The 13137-nt window shown below is 53.5% G+C and overlaps 1 protein-coding gene across 1 annotated transcript; it reads right to left on the bottom strand.

Annotated features, from left to right (window-relative positions):
• Window positions 1-7276: 7276 nt before the first annotated feature.
• Window positions 7277-7831, bottom strand: LOC135326371 (olfactory receptor 14A16-like; the record flags this gene model as incomplete). Its single annotated transcript, XM_064504253.1, has 1 exon — window positions 7277-7831. A coding segment is annotated over one exon (555 nt), but the record flags the coding sequence as incomplete, so codon positions are not given.
• Between the last annotated feature and the right edge of the window lie 5306 nt (window positions 7832-13137).

The raw sequence follows: 13137 nt of genomic DNA, 5'->3' as shown, positions 1-13137 counted from the left end.
AGTATGTGGGTGGAGGTGCACAATGCCGAGCACAGGACCATGATACGGCACCTGCTGGGCTCCCAAGGAACAAGGAGGCAGCAAGGCCACAGTGCTTTAAGGAATGGCATTTTCTCATGGGCCTCGGTGGCAGAGACACCAGCCATAGCCAAGAGAACAAAGACCTAGCTCTGTTAGAAGCTTTCAACCCTGGCAGTGCCCTCAGCCATCTTCATCTCGGGCTGTCCTATGCTTTCCCATGCCTGTGCCTGTTTCCTTGCAGACGATAGACAAGCAACCTGCTTCCTAACCTTGCACTCACCCTGGGATCTCCCGACCTCTCCTGATGTCCTCCTGTCCTCACTTGCTTTTCCTTGAAACACAGAGCCAGGGGCTGAACACAGACTCCCTCTGCGTATCCTATAGCACCACAGCATTGCCCTACAAGTGACATTTCCTTTTCCTAATGTCACATCTAAGCCCCACAAGCTGCTCTTTGTGGCTTTTTCTCCTTCTCATGCTGTTTCCCACTACCAAGAAAAGCTCCATCATCTCTGATACCACCCTTCAAGCAGTCACAGGCTCCTAATCTACTACCTCCACTTCAGCAGGATAAAGAAGCTGAGGTCCCTCAACCCCTCCTCATGCACAGGTTTATTTCCACCTAGGCACAGGACTTGACACTTTTCTTGTAAATATTCATAAGGTATCTGTTGTCCGAATCACCCAAGTTCCTCAAGATCCTTCTGGACTGTAGCTCCTCCTGTGTCAAAACAAAAACAGAACAAAAAAAAAAAACAAAAAAAAACAAAAGAAGAAGCCAAAGCAGCACCAAAGAGTTAAGGGGAAGCAGGAGTGGGGTGACTGTAGGGGAAGGGATGAGGATGGTAACAGAGAAAAGATTAAAAGGGGAAGAAAAAAGAAATTTAAAGCAAAGTATTGATCAGGGCTGTCTTGGGGGATTCCTGCCATGCAGATTTGTCCCTGACAGTAAGGTGACCAAGTGCCCCTCTAACCTGTGGGGCTCTGGGCAGTGTGGGGGGCTGGGAATGAGCCAACTCTCTCCTCAGGACACCCCATCCTTAGGACATTCCGCCGTTTCCCTGGGGTGTCTGGCTGGGCTGCAGCTGCCCTCCAGAAGGGCCCAGATCTCCCATTGCAGCTGCATGTTATCTGGGTGCCCCAGGGAGAAGCCACCTACATACTGAGGCCTCGGACATGCTGCTGGGAGGCTGGATGTGGGCAGCTGGAAGGAGCCCGATGTGTTGCTGGCTGGAAGGGGAGGGCTGACACCTGCCTCACACACCCTCACAAAGAGTGCTGATGGGCACTTTGGAAGTGGATTCCTCTGCTCTCCTCAGTGTTGTTTCTTTTTTCAGGTAACTGGAGCGCAACTGTCCTCCACCTCCGAGGTGTGAGCACAGGGCAGCTGGGAACAAGGCAGATGGACAGGCCAGCTCTCCTGCCTCTGCACTAAAGCCAGAGGGAATCCTTTTGCCTCTCTGGAATCACAGCTGGTCCCTCTGAGTGCAGCAGCAATGCTGAGGATTCCCACCTCCCAGAAGCCTCCTCAGGTGTGACAGAGTGAGCTAAAGAAAACAAGACAAGCCTTAAAACTATTCATGAATCCACATTCTTTGGAACTGGGAGTGAAAATGCTGAAAATGCCTTCAACATTATGAGTGAGTTAAATCTGGCTGGAACTGCCAGAATTATAAAAGTTTAGTCACCTCTGTTCCTATGTATGCAGCAATAGAGGTCAGGGCTGACTCTTCTGGAGCCCATGGGCAGAGGCTGTTGCCCCTCATGGCAAACCCAGCCAGCCCAAAGCAGAGCTCAAGCCATGGAGCTCAATGATGGCGCTGCTGAGATGGGGAGAGGTAATGGGCATGTGTTTGGGAGGGTTCTATGAGAAAGGTTTGCTCAGGGAACTCTGTCCTAACACTTCAATGTCTCTTCTTCCTCAGGCAGTTCTGCTGTGCCTCAAAGGAGCAAATGTCCAATGTCAGCTCCCTGAATGAATTCCTCCTCCTGGCATTTGCAGACACACGGGAGCTGCAGCTCTTGCACTTCTCGCTCTTCCTGGGCATCTACCTGGCTGCCCTCCTGGGCAACAGCCTCATCATCACAGCCGTAGCCTGCGACCACCGCCTCCACACCCCCATGTACTTCTTCCTCCTCAACCTCTCCCTCCTTGACCTTGGCTCCATCTCTGTCATTGTCCCCAAATCCATGGCCAATTCCCTCTGGAACACCAGGGCCATTTCGTATTGGGAATGTGCTGCCCAGGTCTTCTTGTTTTTTTTTCTTGTTTGGAGGAGAGTATTCTCTTCTCACAGTCATGGCCTACGACCGCTTTGTTGCCATCTGCAGACCCCTGCACTATGAGACCATCATGGGCAGCAGAGCTTGTGTCAAAATGGCAGCAGCTGCCTGGGGCAGTAGTTTTCTCCATGCTCTCCTGCACACTGCTAACACATTTTCAATACCACTCTGCCAAGGTAATGTCGTGAACCAGGTCTTCTGTGAAGTTCCCCAGATCCTCAAGCTCTCCTGCTCAGATGCCTACCTCAGGGAAGCTGGATGTCTTGTGGTTAGTGTCTGTTTAGGCTTTGGGTGTTTTGTTTTCATTGTGGTGTCCTACGTGCAGATCTTCACTGCTGTGCTGAGGATCCCCTCTGAGCAGGGCCAGCACAAAGCCTTTTCCATGTGCCTCCCACACCTGGCTGTGGTCTCCCTGTTTGTCAGCACTGCAGTGTTTGCCTACCTGAAGCCCCCCTCCCTCTCCTCCCCAGCTCTGGATCTGGCGGTGGCTGTTCTGTACTCAGTGGTGCCTCCAACAGTCAACCCCCTCATCTACAGCATGAGGAACAAGGAGCTCAAGGACGCAGTGAAGAAACTCATTGAGGTGGTACCAGTTCAGCAGCAATGAGCTGCCCATCTCTCTTCACAAGCAATTCCCAGTTTACCTCAGACAGCTCTTGTGCCTTGGGAGTTCTGTCTGTGATAGTCATGTTTGTGCACAAATGTTTGAATTCCTCCCACTTCTCCAGAGGCACAAACCCCATCTGTCTGACCCAGAGGCCTTCTGTAAATCTGCCCCTCACTGTGTCAGAGCTGGCCTCCCAAGTAGCATCTCTGTAATAAAAGGGGATCTCCTTAGTCCTGTGCCTGAACGATGGCGTCTTCTTCCCAAGCTGGAGCTGAGAATGCGCTGAGGGAATTGCACCTGAAAAGGCCTAGGTTTTCCATGGGCTAAGGAACATGAGCTCATAAAGTCATGTATGAGGGAATGAGGGCTGCATTCAGCTGTCACTTGTGGGTGCCCATTGCCCCTGGAGAGGGTGAGTGGTCAAAAGGTCTCTGCTGGGGACTGTCCCACATATCAGAGGGCTGGTGACAGATTCCCACTCTTAGGGAAAGGAATATGGAGCCACCTGGAGAGCACAGGGCATCTCCAGGGGCAGCGTGTTCCTGGGATGGGCAGTGAGTGGAGACTCCCCAAACCAAGTGGAGTCTCCCAAAGTAAAGGGCCAAACCAGGGAATGCCCCAAATCAGGGCTCTGCAGTCTCAGGAGAGGCAGTGGGCTGGGTCTAATGACACCCCTGAACACCTCCTGAGCAATGTGAAATGGCCTGTGATTGCTCCAAGCATCCTCCGCAGCCACAGACCCTGGGGAGGGTTTGTCAGCTGCAATGATGCCGGTCCAGCTGGGTCTGCCCTCACCAGCACGGCCAGTGCGGAGTCACCCCAGGGCCCCACAGCCCGCTTGCCCTGCAGAGCAGCACCGCCAGGGGTGCAGGAACGGCCGGCCGGGCCAGCACGGACACACTGACCTGGGGAAAGGCAGCTCCTGTGTGTGAACGGCAGTGTGGGAGCACACAGCCATGTCCTTGCAGGCAATTGCAGGTCTGCTGGGAAAGGCAGCAGGACATGGCAGGTGCAGGAGAGGAGAGCCCAGGTTGTTCCCTGTGTTGCACGGACACACTGGGGAAGCTGCCCCAGGGCCATGGTCCCAGGCCAGCCCCTCACATCAGCCCTTTCCAGCACTGGCTGCTCATCCAGCTGTGGGGTGGTGCATGGCCAGCTCCATCCTCCTGCAGGCCTCTGTATCCCAACAGAGGGGAAAAGACCAGCCTTGCACAGACTCTCTTCTGCACCAGAGCCTGGCAGATCCTGGAGCACGGTGTCTGCAGACCCCTACGTTGTGCACAGCCTGGGCTGGGCAGAGGCTGGGCACTTGGACCTCTCAGACTCTGGGGGATCATTTAGGAGTCATTTAATAATACCCCAGCCCTTTCCATGTCCGAGGTCTCTGGTGGCTGCTCCAGACGAGCTCTGGCTTTCCTCACTCCATCCCTGCATGCATGGACAATAGCTCAGTGCTCCCCCTGGGCAGCCTGTGCCCCTTCCAGCCTCTGTGCACTTCCACCCCGGCACCCTGAGTGCTGGTGCTGCTGCCAGGGCAGAGGTGGAGGATCCCCCAGAGCAGCTCCTCTGGGAGCTCCCCAGAGAAAAGCTGTGCCCAGCCCCAGCTGCAGCCCCAGTGTGGCAGAGGGGAGCTGCCCTCTCCTGACCCACCCTGGCAGTGCCAGCTCCACCTCAGCCTGCTCCCAAAAGGCTCCAGCGCAGCCCTGGAGGGAGCTGGAGCTGCCTCGGGCCTGGGGCAGTCTGGTGGCAGGAGGGTTTGACATGGGCACAGCAGCAGTGGTGTCAGGAACAGGGGGAGGAGCAGGGAAATTGGGGTGAAAACCCCTGCCCTCGGCTGCACAGCCAGGGCACTGGACAGGCTTCAGGTTTGGGGTGGATGCCAGCTCAAGGGTAGGAGCTCCGGGACGTTCATGGGCTTCCAGTGCAGAGTGAGCTTCCAGTGCTTCTGGGGCAGAGGCTGAGGAGCAAGAATTCTTGGAGTCACAGAGGAGTTTTGGTTGCAAGAAACCTCTGGAGGTCTCCAGTCCTACCTCCCACACAAAGCAGGGCCGGTTGGAGCTTTATAGTCTTGTCTGTCCATTGCAGGACTGTGCCTGACCCCGGTTACCACCCCCAAACTTGCTCTGCTCCTCTTGTCCAGGCACTGTGGGAGAGCATCTCCTGTTGGTGGGTCCCTGCCTGCCTGCATTGCCAGAACCCTTAGTTCCTGGCTCCACTTTCTGCACAGAGCATCCCGCCCTTGCTGCTCCCAACAACATGCTCCTTCTAGCAGGAACCCCATCACACATGGTTCATAAACAGTCCAGCTGTGACACAGAAAAACCTGCTCTCCCAACTATGCATGATAAAATCAGGCCCAAGTCGCTGCCCTTGCTTTTCCATCCAGCTAAAACTCTGCATGCAGCATTACCTGAGTAGGCACCCCAAATCTGAATCTCTCCTCACACCTTTAAATTGGCTGTCAGGCAAGAGTTTCTGCTGAGGATATATGGACACCTTTTGCACCTACAGCCTTCTCTGGCATCTGCTCATATGCCAGCTTTCCTTGTCAAGGCTTTGCTGAACTGTAGGGAGGGGGCAGGTCTGAGGTAAAGGTAGGAGTGAGACCAGCAGGATGGGGACAGATCAGGTGAGGACCTGAGAGGTGCAGGGCCAGGCACAGCCATGTCCACAGCATCACTCAGGCCAGGCCCCAAGGACAAGGGCAGCAGCTCCCTGGCAAGGGGAACGAGGTCTCGCAATGAGGCTGGTCAGTCTCTGTCTCCCCTGCTCTTGTGCCCAGCAGATCCCCCTCCCTGTCTGCCTGCAGCCCCTCCATGCCCACCCCGCTGCCCAGCACAGCACCAGAGCCCTGGCCCTGCAGCCCCTCCAGCAGCTCCTGCTGCCCCAGGGACAGAGCAGCCTGCCCCGAGCTGGTGCACACAGAAACCTGTTTCTCATTCTCATTTCCTCTCTCTGAATGCTGCCCTGCTTTTCTCCTGGGACATCCCTGCTCCCCAGAGAGCCTTTCCCCAGGTCAGTGTGTCCGTGCTGGCCTGGCTGTTCCTGCACCCCTGCTCTCTGCTCCCCACAGGGCCCCTGGCTGGTGGTGCTGCTCTGCAGGGCGAGCGGGCTGTGAGGCTACGTTGTTATTCCAGACTGGCTGTGCTGGTCGGGGCAGGAAGCAGACCCAGCTGGACAGGGACCAGTGATATTGCTGGCACAGGTCTGTGCTCATGGATGGTGCTCAGTGACCACAAGACATTTGCAATAGCAGGAGATGTGTTGGGTGGGCACTAGCTCCAGCCTGTGGTGTTTCAATGAGGGTGCAGGAATCACTCTCCAGTGCCCCTTTTCTGGGACTCCTGGGTCCCCACTGCCTCTTCTGCAATTGCAGAGCCCTCGTTTCCCCATGTATACCTGGATTTAGTGCTCTACCTTCTGGTTACTCCACTGTGGATCATTCCTCACTTTGTGAGGCTCCACTCACTGCCCACCCCAGGCACGCACTGTCCCTGCAGATCCCCTGAGCTCTCCCTGGGGCTCAGATTCCCCTCCAGAAGGATGGGCATCTCTCATCAGCACGGTCACCTGTGGGACAGCTCTGGGCAGGCAATGCAGACACCGTTTCCCATCTCCACTGGTCACTGACGGGTGATATTCACACATTAGAGCACAGTGTGGAAATGAGAAGAAACCTTGAAAAGAGAAACTCCTGCTGCTGTTTGTGGATGTGTCTCCAAGAAAGCTGCAGCCCCCACTGGAAGGCTGCAGCCAGGAAATGCCTGCTGTGGCAGTGGGGGGAATGGTCCTCAGAAGCAGAGGGTCTGTCCCTACAAGCTGCATCTAGACTCTCCTCCCCTCCCCTCCCACTCCGCTGTGAACATTGGAGCACAGGAGAGGGAAGGGACCAGCCCATGGTGACAGCCATCTGGCAGGAGGAGAGGGGTGTGAGATCACACCCTGACTGGGCTCAGGGCAGCTGAGCTCTCCTAATGGACACAGGACCCATGGTCTCATCCTGTCTATACTTTTATGAGCCTGACTGTCCCCTTGAGGTCCCTTGGTGTCAGGGCCAAAAGAGACACTGCAAAGGGAAACTCTCTCCACTGCCTTGAGGGCATCCGAGGGAGATCAGACTAGTGGGCTCTGAGGTTCTCCCATCTCTGCTGATGAAGGGGGAAGCCTGGCTTCCTGCTTCAACACAGTCTCTGGGTCAGATTCAAATGAGAGATTCCTGAGAAGTGACATGAAGCAAAACTTTTTTTAATTGCAAGAATACATCAGGTATTGGGGTAAGGTTAACGGTAAGACAGAAATAAATGCATAACACAGAGCCTTGATGCCAGATGCTTTGTGAATGATGAGTGGATGCACACGGGATGGTTATTGGTGCTGACATTGGACCCATTGAACCAGTATCCTTAGTGCCTCCTTGAGCTCCTTGTTCCTCATGCTGTAGATGAGGGGGTTCACTGCTGGAGGCACCACCGAGTACAGAACAGTCACCACCAGGTCCAGAGCTGGGGAGCAGAGGGAAGGGGGCTTCAGGTAGGCAAACATGCCAGTGCTGACAAACAGGGAGACGACAGCCAGGTGCGGGAGGCACATGGAAAAGGCTTTGTGCTGGCCCTGCTCAGAGGGGATCCTCAGCATGACTGTGAAGATCTGCACGTAGGACAGCACAATGAAAATGAAACACCCAAAGGCTAAACAAAGAGTAACCACAATAAGACCCACTTCCGTGAGGTAGGCGTCTGAGCAGGAGAGCTTGAGGATCTGGGGAATCTCACAGAAGAACTGGTCCACTGTGTTGCCTTGGCAGAGTGGTATTGAAAATGTATTAGCAGTGTGTAGGAGAGCATTGAGAAAACCACTGGCCCAGGCAGCTGCTGCCATTCTGACACAAGCTCTGCTGCCCATGAGGGTCCCGTAGTGCAGGGGTCTGCAGATGGCCACAAACCGATCATAGGCCATGACAGTGAGAAGAGAATACTCAGCTGAACATAAGAAAAAGAAGAAAAAGACCTGGGCAGCACATCCTGAGTAGGAAATGGCCCTGGTGTCCCTCAGGGAATTGGCCATGGATTTGGGGACAGTGGTAGAGATGGAGCCAAGGTCAAGGATGGAGAGGTTGAGGAGGAAGAAGTACATGGGGGTGTGGAGGTGGTGGTCGCAGGCTACGGCTGTGATGATGAGGCCGTTGCCCAGGAGGGCAGCCAGGTAGATGCCCAGGAAGAGCGAGAAGTGCAAGAGCTGCAGCTCCCGTGTGTCTGCAAATGGCAGGAGGAGGAACTCGTTGAAGGAGCTGCCATTGGCCATTTGGTCCCACTGGGCTTTGGGGACTGTCTAAGGAGGAAAAGACATTGACAAGTTAGGAGAGATGTTCCAAGGAAAAAAAAAAAGCAACATTTCTCTTTGAAAACACCGGATTGTCTCTCTCTCTTTTGGGGAGGATCATTGGGCAGGTACCATGCTTGAGGTCTGGTTTGTGCTGGCTGAGTGTGCTGTGAGGAGCAGAAGCCTCTGCCCATGGGCTGCAGAGGAGTCAGTCCTGCTGTACAGTAGTGGCAACATGGGAACATGGGTAAACAGCTCTGGCACTCATAATTTCTGTCAAATAAAATCTATTCATCTCATGGAAGGGCTTTTCAGTGTTTTCACTACCTGCTCTAAGGAAGGAGAGTTGAGGAACAGAGTTTTACAGAATGTTTAATAATGTTTATTTTCTTTGAGATGTCCTTGTCGCCTCTGGGGAGTGTTGCTCAAAGGCAGAAATTCTCTGCATTTCTATTGTGAGTCTTGGAAAAAAAAAGATTCACTGACACTTGGTAGAGTGAGGATAGCTTGTCTGTCTATCAGCCTTGTTCCCAGCTGTCCTGTACTCACACCACTTTGAGCTGGGGGATGATCACTCTCGTACCTTGCCCTAAAAAGAAACCAGCCCCTGCTGAGAGCAGAGAAGTCCACTTTCAAAGTGCAAATCTCCAAATTTCTCTCCCTTTCTCTAAGCACCAGAGGGAGGTCTCCACACTCCCCTTCTAGGCAAGGATACACAGGGCTCTTTTCAGCTGCCCGTTTACAACCTCCCACCACCATTTCCATGCTCTTCACATCTCTGCAGCTTCTTCATGGTGTCTCAGGTATCACAGCGATGCTATGAGACAGCTGTGCCTTGCTGGAGGGCAGCTCGCAGCCTGGCAGGACACCACAGGGAAACAGTCAAAGGCCTATTAGGACTGAGGATGGGCTCTCCTTAAGGGACAGTCAGCTCAATTCCCAACCCCACGAACTGCAATTCCTGGAGCCACACTGGTCAAAAGTGGGCTGGGGCAACATCACTCCCATGCAGACCCCTCTCTTGCACAACTTGCAGCATTGGTGTCAGAACTGCAGCTGAAAACCCCGACCCCAGGAAGCCCGAGAGAAAAACAGGAGCAGCATGGAGAGGAGGGGAAACAAGGAGCAACACGATGATCCTGCTGCCAAGGGAGGCAAGGAGAGAGAGACAGACGGGTGCTCGGAAAAGCCTTTACCTTACCCAGCTGGGCATGCTGCCTCACAGACAGTGACATTGCAGGGCAATCACTCCCTTTGTGGCAGGAGAGATGCCCCTCTCCTCTGCCAGAGGTCTGGCTGCAGAGGAGGCAGCGCATGCCCTGGACTCCATGGCTGTCAGGGCAGAGGCTCTGCTGGGTGGGAGAAGAGACATGAGGGGCTTGCTCAGAAGAAGAGTCTGCATCAGAGGGACTGACCATGACTTGCCCAAATCCGTCCTCTCATTGTGATTCTGTTAGCAGTTCCCTCTCATTCCCTGCACATCTCTGCTGCCTGGAGCAGTCCCTGCTGGAAGCTCTTTCTCTGTCCCAACATCTTTTCCCGGTCACTGCTCACAGGCCCTGTTCCCCACTCTGTGTGCTCAGTTCTGCCCTACTGAAACCTCCCGTTATCCCGGGGCACCTCTGTGTTTGCAGGTCCTAAGAAGCAGGTGACACAAACCTTGACTAGCCCAGAGAAGGTGATGCTGGTGCTGTCTGTAGGCAGAGGTGGGAGTGGAGCAGCTTACTGAGGTTTCTCAGACCTACTGATCCCTGAGAGGGAAGGTTTGGGAGTCCCAGTTCCTTGCCAAAGCAGAAAACTCTTTCCTTTTTTCTCCCTACCAAAATCTGGAAACTGAAAGTGCAGATGGCAGAAGGAAAGCTTCTTCCCTTTCAAGTAGCCTTTTCTTCACTTTCTTCTAAAAAGACTCCTCAGAAATGTCCTGTGCATAAGCTAGAGCTGTGAGCAGCCCTGAACCAGGCAGCACCCTCTCAACAGGAGAACAAACCTGCCCTGATGAGGGGCACTCCTCCCATCCAGTGCTTCTCCCCACAGCACAGTGGGAAGTTTCCTGGGCAGGCTGAGTGCTGACCCTTGCAGGCAGCAGAGTCACTGCCCCAGCACACAGCACCCTGGGGCGCAGAGACCAATGTCCTTCTGAATTACAGCCCCGGGCAGACAGGGCACACCCCGGCTTCACACCCCTGCACCATCCCTGGGAGAAAGGTAACAGGCTGCCCTGTCCCTGTGACGGTGTGGCTGGGAATCCCTGCTCTGAAGCATCTCATCCTCCTCTGAGTGGGATCCTTAAAAAGACAGCCATGGGATGGGATAGGTTTAGAAGACCCCTCCAGGAACCTCCGTAGCATTGCCCTGCAGCCAGAGACTTACTGTGTCAAGGGCTGTGAAGGTTTCTTCCACAGTGAGCTCTCCTCTGTCCTCCCACTCCACACTGCCTTCCACTTCTCTCTCCTGTCTCATGTCAGCAGCCCTGCTGCTCCTTGCAGAGGAGCTGCTCCTGCACACAGCTGTCTCAGTGCTGCCAAGCTGCCATGAGCTCCTCCTGTTTTTTGTTAGCCCGGCCCCACTTGGGATCAGTGGCCCAGCTGAAGGTGTGATTTTGTTTGTCCTTTGTACTCCTCCTCCTGGGAAATGCTCACTAAAGTAGACTAAAATAATCACTGATGGTCCCTCTCTAAACACTGAAGAGGCACTGATTCCAGGACTGTAATTTGTCTCATCAGAGGATGGTTATCTACAAGAGGTGGAAATGTCCCTCTCTGGAAGTCCCTGTTCCCATCTCTTAGCTAGGCAGCACATGTAGACAGGGACAAGAAGGGAGGTCATTTACCCAGGGTTCAGGTATTGATTCAAATGAGTCAATCTGGGCATTTCATGCTAGGTGAAAAACCCCTGGTCTGGAGTGGGATTCAGCAAACTCCCATGAACTCCACAAACACACACGAGGTGGGATTCCCCTTGCCCAAGCTGAAGTGTGCACAACACAGATGTCTGCACACAAGATCCTACCATTATAATCACTGGAGATGGAGGGTGGCATTCTGTTGCTCCCACGCGAACCCTTGGTGACATCTGAAGGGACAGAGGTGGTCCAAGGCACGTGCCAGTGTCTGCTTGCTCTGAAGGAGGAACCTGCATCCTTCTAGAGTATCGGAGTGGGCTAGATGAGGAATTTCCTTGGCCATCTCCAATGACAGTAGATGCCTACTACTACAATTAAAGCTTCACTCACTCTTGTTGTCCGAAAAGTGGATTCGTTGCCCGGTGTGCAATGAGCCAATAATTACACACTCAGGAGAGACATTTCTTTATTTATTTCAAAGTTGCGCAAGCCTGGGTGCTCAGTGGTTTCCCACAAATCAAGCACCCCCCCCCCCCCAACTTTTCAGGTAGCATTTATACAATCAAATTTGCCATATTTGTGACTTCCTTCCTCTTCTTGCCATATTTGTGACTTCCTTCCTCTTTCACACTGATTGGTTAATGATTTCTTCACATTTCCCTGGGTCCCACCCCTGCTGCTCAACGTCCTGATCAATTAATTAACACTGCCCCAGCTGGGTCAGTAGGTGTTATCTTCCAAGGCCCTGAGGAAGAAGACATAATCCAGACCCCTTAATCAGCACTGTTTTAACAGTGAGAGGAAGCTTTTTACTTCCCAAGGTCCTGGCGCCCAAACAGGCCTTATTTCTCAGCCTTGGCATCCTCCCTTCTGGAGAGTGGGGCACAGGAATGCAGACTGCTTGTAACTCCCTTATCTTTCCAGCCTGCACCAGCTCTGAGGCCTTTTCTTAACAAACTAGGAGCGTGGCCTAAGGCTTCAGCAAATTTAGCTACTTATGCTAAGCAAGTGTGCAGCTACTCATGCTAAGCAAATTCTATCTAAGATAGAAGTTATCCAAATCTACCTACTTCAAACATTCTTTCTGAGCTTCTCAGGGTTGTCTTGTAACACTCTGATGCTGAGACACAAGCAGATCCGTACAGTGCAAAGAGCTAATATAATTCAGTGTGGACACTTGATTCAGTGACATAAATATAGGCCATAGGCAGGGCCATGTCCGATGCCTGGCGTGTCCAGCACAACCACATGTCTCTAGCAGATACAGCAGGGGACCTACAGGAAAAGCATGCTCTTCTGGAGTGATTTCTGGGCAAGGGCCCCAGGGCACCTTGGGTTCCCTACCTGTGCTCAAACATCTGAATCCCACAGCTGCCTTGAGGCAAAGTCCATCCCATCTGCATCCAAGTGTGCTGCATAAATGAGAGGCACATCACACCAAGGTCTCCGCTTTAGTCTCTGCACTCTCAAACACTTCTAGCTTTCCTCCTCCTGAACTTCTTCTTGCCCCCAGATGATATGCACAGGGACTGTGCTAATGATGTGGCTGGATCCAGGCTGTCTGGCTCGCAGGCTGTCCAGGCCCAGGGACTTCCTCAGTGGCACCTTGTCCTTCCTGGAGATCGGTTCACCCCCATCACAGGGCCCAAGGTGCTACAGAGTCAGTTCAGGCAGCAAACCCCTCTCCTGCCATTTCTGTGTGGCCCAGCTCTGTTTCTTCCCGGCCTTGGGCACTGCAGGGTTTGTTCTCTTAGTGGGAATCTCATTTTACCATCACATTGCTACCTGCTATGGGGTCTGTATGACCAGGAGTGCAGCCAGGAGGTCGACGGGGAAGATGATCCCCTCTTGAGTCAGTATTCATTAGGCCACATATACTGCATGTATCTTTGGGTCCCCAGAAAAAGAAAGGGGTTGATAACTGGGAACGAGTTTGGTGGAGGGTCCTCCAGATAATCAGGGAGCTGGAGCACTTCCTCTGTGAGGAGATGGGGCTTGTTCAACCTGGAGAAGAGATGGCTTTGGAGAGACCTCATAACAGCCTTCCAGTGGCTACAAGGAGGTC

This window comes from Dromaius novaehollandiae, unplaced genomic scaffold (genome assembly GCF_036370855.1).
Source record: "Dromaius novaehollandiae isolate bDroNov1 unplaced genomic scaffold, bDroNov1.hap1 HAP1_SCAFFOLD_27, whole genome shotgun sequence".
NCBI lineage: Eukaryota > Metazoa > Chordata > Aves > Casuariiformes > Dromaiidae > Dromaius > Dromaius novaehollandiae.
This window is presented reverse-complemented; position numbering and strand designations above follow the sequence as displayed.